At 34.4% G+C, this 11,380-nt stretch overlaps 1 protein-coding gene across 1 annotated transcript; it reads right to left on the minus strand.

Moving 5' to 3' along the window:
• Positions 1–81: 81 nt before the first annotated feature.
• Positions 82–9,611, minus strand: LOC143465073 (putative peptidyl-tRNA hydrolase PTRHD1). The gene is made up of 2 exons (XM_076963216.1): positions 9,209–9,611; positions 82–426 (listed from the first exon to the last, which is right to left on the minus strand). Exons 1-2 carry the CDS (start codon positions 9,392–9,394, stop codon positions 256–258), a joined length of 357 nt encoding a protein of 118 aa, XP_076819331.1. The 5' UTR covers positions 9,395–9,611; the 3' UTR covers positions 82–255.
• Positions 9,612–11,380: the final 1,769 nt, after the last annotated feature.

Raw genomic sequence — 11,380 nt, forward strand, 5'->3', positions numbered from 1 at the left:
TTATTTCTTTTATTCTCTAAAAAAATTCCTACAGCACAATGTTGAAGCCTTTGCAGCCAATATATTCCACACAAAATAAAATGATTTTCTAAAGTAATTCTTTAATTATGCGAAAACATGAGTCAAGCATCAACGCAAGGTGAAAACACAATTTAATATGTTATGAAATGCAGTCCAGTATAAACTTAAAACTAGTACACATATAAATGGGATGTCCACCGCTATCACAATCAGAGTACGGGAATTTGTATACTATTATCTAAATAATTTGAAACTTTTAAAATATTGTTCAATATCTTCCTTCTTGTATGGCTTGGCAACCAAGCACGTCGCATAATTTTCAGGCTGCTCAATCCAGAGTTTAAAGTCTATGGAATTTTCTTCAAGTGATCGTGCTAACACGTGAAGTGATTCTTCATCTTTGGCCTAAGTACACCAAAGTGTAATCAGATACTAAAGTATCAATATGAACATATATAAATAAATATATACTGTAACAATAAAAAATATAAAATACACTTTTGATGTTGTGACTTCAAAATTCTCTTAGCTGTACTTGGCTCACGAGGTGTATTTAAAATTTGGTCATAAATTAAAAACGTTTCAAAGCCCCAATATTATAAAACAATTCCCAGGAATTATTGTAATTACAAAAGAAGCTACAATGTGGTGTGTTTCAAAAGTAATGTGGGTCATGAATCTTACACGGTAAGAAATGATTAAAGTGGCACATTTCCTCTTTCACAATAACATTGCAATACTCCGCAAGGTTATGGCACTTTTCTCCATCCTCGTATGCATTTAAAGACTGCTTAGAGTTTGCTAAATGAACACTTTCACATAAAGTGATGTAACCTGATCCAGTACCTTGCAAATTGTTTTGTGTGCTTTGGAAAAGCACATTCATTCTACCGCTCAAAGTGGTTTAAGACAGACATTTTGCATTTTGTTAAAGAGTCATTCTATGTATAATCAACCAGACCCTGTAACCACTTGTCATAGATTTTGATGGTTTAGATATATGTTGTAGAGCTTCAAAAAATTTAAATTAAAAAAAGAATTTAAATATCTCAAGCCGTTTTCGAGTTATTGTGTTTTGAAATTTTCACCACTTAAGGGATATTAGGTTGGTGAGCACTGGTCACGCTTAGTGATTTTCTTCAATATCTCTATTTTTGAAGTTAGAATAACAAATAAAATGTCATTTTTACCATTTTTGGGGTCAATGAATTCATTTCAGCATTTAAAAAGTCTCTCTAAAAGTCTTCACGTAATAAATTAGGGTTTTTGAGTGAAGGTCATATGGTAAGTTGATAACGCAATTAAAAAAATAGCAATGATCTCCGAAACAAAATTTTTACAGTCTTTTGTAGTTTGGTTCAAATATTATTCTATATCCAAAAATTGTGAACTTGTTTTTTGAGCTCAAAGAGAACAGAGAGCTTGAACAACTACACTACATTTTACAACGTCAAGTTTGGATCAACGGACACTATCATTCAACAATAACAAATGGCGGCACATGCAATTGATATTTTTTGAAATTAATTTTACCTATCACGATATTAATATTATGTTTTCATAGATACAATAATTATAGTTAACATATTATGATTGATATTCTGCTAAGCATTAGGCTTGTTTCATATCACAATACAACATTTTTTGCAACCAGTCACGGTAAGTCTCCCTGTGATGGAATTGGGGGTACTGTCAAACGTTTGCCAAAACACAGCAAGTCTACAAAGACCTGTATCTGATCATATTACAACTACACAATCACTTTATTGACACTGTTCTTCTTACATGAGTGGAATTGCATTTGAATTTTTGCATTCAGATAATTTACAAAAATATAGACTTGAGATGGCACCCAGGTTTTTGTTGGGAATCATTATATCAGGAACACGATCATTCCATCACTTAGAGCCATTCACAAAATCCTCAGTTGGATACAAACGAATCAGTGAAGGATGTTGCTTTACAGGTGTTCATTACTTTTCACACTGCAGCAGGGATAACATGCAAGTTGCTCTGAATGATTATATAGCTTGCAAGTATGATGGAAAGTGGTGGACACAATTGATAGAAGTAGACATTGCTCAGCTGGATACACAAGTGCAATTTGTGCACCAGGCCTTTCACATACATTTTTTGGCCCTCAATGGATGATATGTGCCGGGTTTCATTCCAGTAAATTCTCTGCAAAGTTGCTGGAAGGTCTTACAGCATTTCTGCAGAAGATTTCAATGCAATCACGAATGCCTACGCTAATGGACAATGACGGTTAATTTTGAAAATTTGATTTGAGAAATATTAACCTGTGTTCTCTCTTAAGATATTTAGGACTGCATATGTGCCCAACTCAATGTTTCAAAACACTGCCCAATCTCCATTATAAAGGTCCTGTGCCTTAAATCAGCCTTTTTCCTATAGAAAATTGACAAAACTTAACTTTTTGCAATAGTTAAGAAAATTATGTTTATGCCTTCTATCAGGCTTAATCAAAATGTTTTTTGTATTTCAGTCAAAATATCCACATAAATCTATTATGACTACCTGAAGTCTGTGAATGTTCTATCATGTGTGAGTATAACTAGCAATTAAATCACCAACGATATCAGAATTTGTCTACAAAGCATTGCTTGTGGGCAGGTAGTTGAGATTATGTGGTCTATGTCTTGGATCGTTTTCTACTTTTGACTTGAATACGAATTCAGTTTTCCAGTTTTATGAAGTGTCTTTGTCTTTCGCCCCACTGGATCAATTATGTCCAAGTGTGACAGTGTCACAAATAGTGTAGTTGTTCAAACTCTTTTTTCTCTTTAAGCTCAAAAAACAAGTTCACAATGTTTGAAGATATGAAAATACTTGAACCATACTAAAAAAACTTCAAAAATTTTGTTTCGAAGATCATTGCTATTTTTTTAATAGTATCGTATCAACTTAACCTTTGATCTTCATTCAAAAACCCTAATTTATTACGTGAAGGAGATGTTTTAGAGACTTTTTATCTGCTTAAATGAATTCCTTGACTTCAAAAATGGTAAAAATGACATTTGTTTCATTATTCTAACTTAAAAAATAGATCTGATGAAGAAAATCACTAAGCGTGACCAGTGCTCACCAACCTAATATACCTCAAGTGGTGGAAATTTTAAAACGCAGTAACTTAAAAACGGCTTGAAATATTTAACAAATTTTTTTTTCAATTTTATATTTTTTTAAGCTCTACAACATATATCTAAACCATCAAAATCTATGACAAGTGGTTACAACATTCAAAAAAAATTGATAGATGGGAATTGACTTAAAGCTGTTTTTCTTAAAACACACATGGTTTTTGAACTTAACGCACTTTAGTTTTAATGCGCTGATATAATCTTGGTAACTTTTACTTAACCTTTGCTTACAACACAACAGGATTGAGAGAGACGTTAACGAGGAGTCTTGTTTCAAAAAAAAAGTACTCTCACTTATTTAACCCATGCCCGACATTTTATGGGCTGATTTTGAAAACAAGAGCGCCCCAAAAAATATAATACATAGGAAAACATAAGATGAATAATAAATAGCAGCAAAATAAGTTTACAATATGCCAACTGGTGTATTTACTGTAATATTAAATGGTTATCGTTTGCCTACAATGGCATCTTCTATCTCCAGGAGGTTTATATATAAAGAAATAACAATTAGAATTGATTAAAAACATAAAACTACAAAGCAGCTGAGAAGCCCACAACTGAGGAAGTTTTAGTTAAAAAGTAAGAAATAATAAAGTGATATGTAAATAAACTAACTGGTGTCAGTAAACGTGAAGTCCCTAATTAACAGTATAAACATAGTGAGTCATTCCATGTATAATCAACCAATTTTTTAAAAATTTGTAACCACTACTCTTGGATTTTGATAATTTCAATATATGTTATAGACCTTGGAAAATCACAAAGATTAAAAAAAAAATTTTGAAAATATCTCCAGGCGTTTTCGAGTTATTCAAATTTGAATTTTTCGCCACACGATGGCTTTTGGTTAGTGAGCACTGGTCACGCTTCATGATTTTCTTTAATATCTTTATTTCTGAAGGTAGAATAATGAAACAAATGTCAAATTCACCATTTTTGGGGTCAAGGAATTCATTTAAGCACATAAAAAACCTATATCACACCTCCTTCATGGAGTAAATTAAGTTTTTTCATTAATGTCAAAGTTCAAGTTTACGATGCAATTACAAAAATAGCAATCGCATTGGAAACATAATTTTTGCACTTTTGTGTAGCATGGTTCATGTATTTTCATATATCCAAAAATTGGAAACTTGTTTTTTGTGCTTTAGGAGTAAAGTTGGTTTTGACAGCAAGCACTATTTTTATGATATCAAGTTTGAGTCAATTTGATTTTGATGAAATGGCTTAGATATTTTTCTGCAAATTGAAAATGATATAAGGGACCAATGAGCAATTTGGCTAGCCTATGGCAATCTGGCAAAACCTAATACTTTTAGTATATCAGTACTGTATTGCAATTGCCTGACCTTTAACAATCATTGGAAAATACTTAAGAGTTTTGATTTTTGTTTCAATTTCAAAGCCCAGCAAGAATCTAAATGTTTGGTCTACTGGTTCTAGTTTTTTTAATTCGAAAGTGTATTTGAAGTGTTTTATCATTTACCATAGGCTCAATTTTGAGCAGATATTAGTGCAATAGTAGCCTTGCATTATTGTCAGAACTAGCATCTGCAGTAGATTTGTAGAGATAAAAAAAGAGAAATACAGGTATTGGATTGGTCTACCTGATTACGGGGAAAATAGCAACTATAGGCCTATAATAGTTCTAGCCTCCTCCTTTTAACTAACAATACTCTGTTTAGATTTAGAATGATAATAAAGCATTTATCTGTTATAAATGGAGTGTTGTAGTATTGGTGTTTTGTTGCAGCAAGACTGTCATAAAACCTTATACACAGCAAAAATTGAATTGATACCTTTGGGAAGTTTATGTTTCGCAGACCGAGAGTTACTGTTATGGAGAACTGCTTTGAAAGACAAAGCAGAGCAAGTAGCCAATTTATGCATGCACCACAAAGAGATATTTTTGGCGCCAAGATTTGAGCACAGGTTCAAAAATTGTTGTGACATTTATAAATCTCACAAGAAAAAAGCCAAAGGTAGCATTGTAATTACACTTGGAATTGCCAAAAAGATGGAAAAACTCTCAATGTGCGTTAAACCTGGATGGCGCGTTTGTGCGACATGCTACAAAAGATTTCAAACAGATAATAATTGTTTGGGTGATTCAGAAACAAGTTCAAATCCATCTACAAGTGATTCTGACAGCTTAAAGTTCAGCTTTGATTGTAATCCAAAATCGCAGTTTCACCAAGATTTAGCAAAAGAAACGTTAAATGAAACTTTTCAATCTGTTGGCGTGTCTCCAGTTGGACCTTCACATAGTCTACCAAAACGACAGCGTATTCTAAAAGCAAAAGATAAAGTATCAAAGGTGGCACGAAAATTAGAAAACTCTTTTGCAACTGTTATTGGCACGGAAGAAGAAAATATTACAATTCATGAAAACACTACCTTCACTTCAAATGAGATCAAGTTGCTGCAGAAAAAAGCAAATGACCAAGATCTATTAATGGAACATGTCAAAACAAAGATTGCTGGTGCAAGTTCATATAATGAAAAAGTAATGCTCCTCACACTGAAACCCCAATCCTGGTCAATTAAGCAAGCTGCTGCCTATTTTGGTGAATCTGAGTATTTGATTAAACGAGCAATGAAAGAAAAAGAATCTGATGGGATTTTGTCCAAACCAACTATTCCAGGAAGAAACAAAATATCTGATGCCACAAAAGCTGCAGTTACATCTATGTATGAAAATGATGAATTTACCTGTTTAATGCCTGGAATTAAAGATTATGTAAGTGTTTCCAAAAATGTTCATAAGCAAAAGAGGCTCATTTTGTGCAAATTGAAGGAATTATATGCCACATTTTGCGAAAAATATCCCGAGCTGAAGATTGGATTCTCAAAGTTTTGTTCACTCCGTCCCAAATGGTGTGTCCCCGTATCGTCCAAAGGCAGTCATTCTGTCTGTGTGTGCATCCAACATCAAAATGCAATCCTTCTGGTTGATGCTGCCAACAACAATGAAACATACAAAACATTGATTGACAAAATAGTGTGCAGCACGGAGAATAAAATGTGCGTGTTGCATCGTTGTGAACAATGTCCTGGGTCTCAAGCACTAGAAGGCTTTTTGCTTGCACAGTATGATGAGGAACTTGATGATGAAGTCCAATGCCAACAATGGAAGTCTAGAGACAGGATGGATCTTATCACGGTATTAATGACGAGATATGAATGGATTCAAGAAATTGTAAGAGTTCTTTAGTTGGATGATCTTACAAAGCATTCATTCATAGCTAAATGCCAATCTAGATACTTAAACTCCAGAAAGAGTTCTTTAACAGATGATAATTGTGTGATTTTGCTGGATTTCGCTGAGAATTACACTTTTACAATCCAAGATGAAGTACAAAGCTATCACTGGAACCAGCAGCAATGTACAATCCACCCCGCTGTTGTGTATTACATGCAAGATCACATCTTGATACAGCAGTCATTTTGCTTTGATTCAGATGACAGCTTTTGTGCATGGGCTTTTGTACAAACTCACTGCATTGATTCCAAGCTTGTCCAGCACCATTACTAAAGTTGAATATTTCTCGGACGGTTGCGCTGGACAGTACAAAAATTATAAAAATATGCCGAATTTGTGCCATCACAAGTGTGATTTCAACCTGGAAGCGTGTTGGTCCTTTTTTGCAACCAGTCACGGGAAATCTCCATGTGATGGTGTTGGAGGTACTGTTAAACGACTGGTTAAGACAGCTAGCTTACAAAGACCTACATCTGACCAGATTACAACCACACAAGCATTCTATAAATATTGTTGTGACAACATCAATGGAATTGCATTCGAGTTTTTGCATTCAGAAGATTTACAAAAGGACAGGCTTGCAATGGCATCAAGGTTTTTATTAGGAAGCACAATACCTGGAACATGATCTTTCCACCATTTTCAACCCCTTTCGAAATCTTCAATAGGATACAAGCGAACAAGTGATGATAACAAATTCACAGGCATTCATTACTTTTCACATTGCAACAGAGAGGATTTGCAAGTTGGTGTGAATGACTATGTAGCTTGCAACTATGAAGGAAAGTAGTGGATGGGATTAATCGACGGAGTCGACAGTGCTCAGTTGGATGCCCAAGTGAAGTTTATGCACCCACCAGGTCCCACAAATACATTTTTTTGGCCATCAAAGGACGATGTATGCTGGGTTCCTTTCCAGCAAATTCTATGCAAAGTTGCTGCACCGATTACAACAACTGGAAGATCGTACAGTATCACTGCAGAAGATTTAAAAACATTGATGAAAGCCTACACCGATAGAGAATGACAATTCTTTAACTTTGGCATAGTGACATAGGCATTTTATGAACAGTATGTACAATTTTGTACAGTCATGTTACTAGGCCTACATATTGACTTGGCAATTTTATATTGTGTTAAGTATTGTCTTGCTCTCATTTTAAGGTATTCTTTTTACATTTAATGTGTGAAAACTGCATAGATGTTAGAGGTGTACCCATTATGCTTTGGGAGGAGGAAAGACCACTAATATTAAAAAGTTGTGGGGGTTGATAACTTGGTATAAAGTATTTAAATAAGGACCAATCTTGCATGCAAATGATCGTTACAATTTGCTTTGTTACTAGCTTGAGCAATAGCTTTTACTGTTGTGTGCCAGATCTTTTGTTGGGTATGGTACTAAGGTCAAGAATCAAAATAGGAGTAGGCCAAATTGAAGTTCAAAAAGGAACTCGAATTTACTGTAACCTCTCTCAGAGTGCACCATTAGCAGGCAGTAATTAATTTTTTTGGTGAATAATCTTTAAACACTAGCAGTTGGTGCCTTGGAATTGCAACCTTGCATATATTCATGACCAGTTATACGATATTGCTCAAATCTGCATTTTATATCTTATAAGAATCATAAAAATAGTGCTTGCTGTTAAAACCAACTTTACTCCTAAAGCACAAAAAACAAGTTTCCAATTTTTGGATACATGAAAATACATGAACCATGCTACACAAAAGTGCAAAATTATGTTTCCAATGCGATTGCTATTTTTGTAATTGCATCGTAAACTTGAACTTTGACATTAATGAAAAAACTTAATTTACTCCATGAAGGAGGTGTGATATAGGTTTTTTATGTGCTTAAATGAATTCCTTGACCCCAAAAATGGTGAATTTGACATTTGTTTCATTATTCTACCTTCAGAAATAAAGATATTAAAGAAAATCATAAAGCGTGACCAGTGCTCACTAACCAAAAGCCATCGTGTGGCGAAAAATTCAAATTTGAATAACTCGAAAACGCCTGGAGATATTTTAAAAATTTTTTTTTTAATCTTTGTGATTTTCCAAGGTCTATAACATATATTGAAATTATCAAAATCCAAGAGTAGTGGTTACAGGGCCTGGTTGATTATACATGGAATGACTCTAGTATAATAATAGACAATGACTGCATCGGATCCATTTCAGCAAACTGACCTGACAAAGAAAAATGCCTGTTTCAGCAAAAGAGCCTACTCTGAATGCTAATTACAGCTCAAGGAATACCTATACGAAAATAAGAATTTATTCTCCACTTGAAATAAAGCCTGGGACTACACAATCAACACAAATAAAACATTTTAGGTGAGCAACACCCTTTGACCAACTGTCATGGTCTCCCTGACTCGAGACATCCCTAAAGTTGGTGTATATGATTTCAATATTTCTGCTTTCCTCTACCTTAATCTACTGGTATTAAAAAAGTTTGTAATGTGATTGTCTGTGGTGGATGTTTTTCTAAAGAATTAGATATATTGTAGTAGCTATTAAACTGTCAGTAGATGTAACACAATCTTAGAGCTAAATTTGTGAATAAGGTTTGGCTCTGTTACACAATGTCCATGTACACTACGGCAATTTTTGTCCTAAATGTGGATATATATATTGCTGTGGATTGGATTAAAATAAGCCAGTCAAACATTGTAAACTTTAGTGCGTGATACTTGAATGCGGAAAAACAATTTAAAATGAGTCTAAACTTAACCATAAACAGGTGAAGCTAACGTACCTCCAAAACAACTTTATGCATGTGGTCAATATCAGATGTGTACTGCACAACATTAGGATCTTCCTTGAAGAGATAAATAACTGCACTGCAGGCGTGACATGCTTGAGCAATAAGAGCACCAATAGGCCATTTCAGTTTCTTATACAAATCACCTCTGACCACAACATACTGCACTAAGTATGACATTATGCACACGTGTACCAAGACTATTAAATCTGGATTTATACCGGAAATGCAGAATTACACAACAATGTGATATCAACAATTGTCCCTAGCTATGACTATTAAACATAATAATGTTGTCTAAGTCACGAATTCTCAACCTTTTGAACTGCAACTTCATTTTAGAAAAAAAAATTCTATGCAACCCCTTGAGGGGTAGCCTACACGTTAATGATGTTAAAACAATAAACGTCCAATTACAAATCTCAAGTGGTATTTTTGTCTCTGGCAAAATTATACAAGTGCACACAATCCACTGAAGTACAGTGAATGCAGCTTACATTAATAAAAGAATCTCGTAAGACGTAATGGAAACAGTAAAGCGAATAAAAAATTAACAAAAAACAATTCAATTTATGAAAATTAAATTTATTTCACGACTCCAAACGGGGTCGTGACCCACAGTTTGAAAAACCCTGGTCTAAGTGGCATCAACTACTTTCGTTTTTGTTAAAAGCATTGCAACATTTAAAAAATTACTTTGTTCCAATTGAAGCAGTTGGAATCAACAGTAAAAGGATATCCTTCCATGGAAGTGATAATTAATAATACAAACGTTGATTTTGCATGACATTTGCTTGCACCCACTACTCACATAAATAAGGTCATTAACAAACAACGCATTATGTTGATGTCGAATTCAAGTGTTTCATTTACAAAGAGTGTATTCTTTTACTAAGACAAACTTTATGATATGTATAAGAATATAAACACTCTGATTTGATCGGATGGTCACATTCATATTAAAACAAAATAACTTTGCACTAATGTACCATGGAAAAAAGTGGAAAAACTTTGGATATAGGATACATCCTGAGCTCTTGCATATTGCCGTTTTTAGTCAAAGAAAATAACTCGATGTTGATGAACAACTGTTTCTCATTAAAACTGCACTTTGGAAGTAGGTTATACTACCATTATCAATGCTTTAAATACTCAGGTAATTTTTTCACATGTGTGAAAGAGATCTCGCATATAACCCCACAAAAATATAACTGAGTGATGTAACCCATTCACGTGTGACGTGTCTTTACATTCAGTTGAACATTATGGTATTTATACAAAAATATTGTTGAAGCTCAATGGATTGTAAGGTACTAGGCCTATATAGCCTAGTGCAGTGGTTCTCAACCGGGGTGCCGCGTTTACATTTCGCAAGGGTGCCACAAGTTATTGCACACAAATCAGTAGTCCAGGAAAACGGGTGCGAAAATTATTTTTATTTAATGCAGAGAATCTTTGGTTTGACTGTGGGTGCCGCCAAATCTTTTGGTTGTTTGCAGGGTGCCGTAAGCCAAAAAAGGTTGAGAACCACTTCTGTAGTGGATCAAACATTTCTGTTTCTTTCTGTGTCTCTAAAAGATTTCTATGGTATACGGCTTGCTTAGTTGCCATATTCCTCTAACGCATAAGTGTCAAACTCCCGGCCCGCTTTACAATAAAACTTGGCCCGCAATGTTATTTTATACATTGAACTATTTCCGGCCCGCGAGGTCATTGTAGAGAATAACTTACTTTTTTCAAGCAAGAAACAAGATTATAATTATAATCAATGGCACAATACAGCAGCACAGCAGTTGCCCCACCATACGATAGAACAAATAGATTTATTCTAACGCTTGTAATCTGGGCTGCTTTTTTATTTATTGTTTGTTAATGCTTTAATGCTTTTGCAAGGAGATAAATGAAACATAATGATTTAAGAGAAGAATAATCAAAAATAGCCTAGTCAAAAATCGTCAAAAACATCAAAAATTTGGGGTTGTTTCGCTGCCTGTTCCAACTCATGTTACGTGTCACGAAACGTTCAATCAAGTTTTATCCTTACGGCCCGCGGCGTTAAATAAGTTTTGAGTTTTGGCCCGTGGTGCGATTGAGTTTGACACCCCTGCTCTAACGGTATTTAGAGAGGTCCTCCATTAGTAATCAGTCCATGGGCTGATGAGTTCG

Source organism: Clavelina lepadiformis, chromosome 7, assembly GCF_947623445.1.
Source record: "Clavelina lepadiformis chromosome 7, kaClaLepa1.1, whole genome shotgun sequence".
Classification (NCBI taxonomy): domain Eukaryota; kingdom Metazoa; phylum Chordata; class Ascidiacea; order Aplousobranchia; family Clavelinidae; genus Clavelina; species Clavelina lepadiformis.

What these genes read in the sequence shown, in the direction of transcription:
- LOC143465073 (XM_076963216.1), bottom strand. Translation starts at nt 9,394, where the DNA reads ATGTCATACTTAGTGCAGTATGTTGTGGTCAGAGGTGATTTGTATAAG. An exon ending in TGCATAAAGTTGTTTTGGAG is followed by an intron (nt 427 to 9,208) that starts GTACGTTAGCTT and finishes TGGTGTACTTAG; the next exon opens with GCCAAAGATGAAGAATCACT.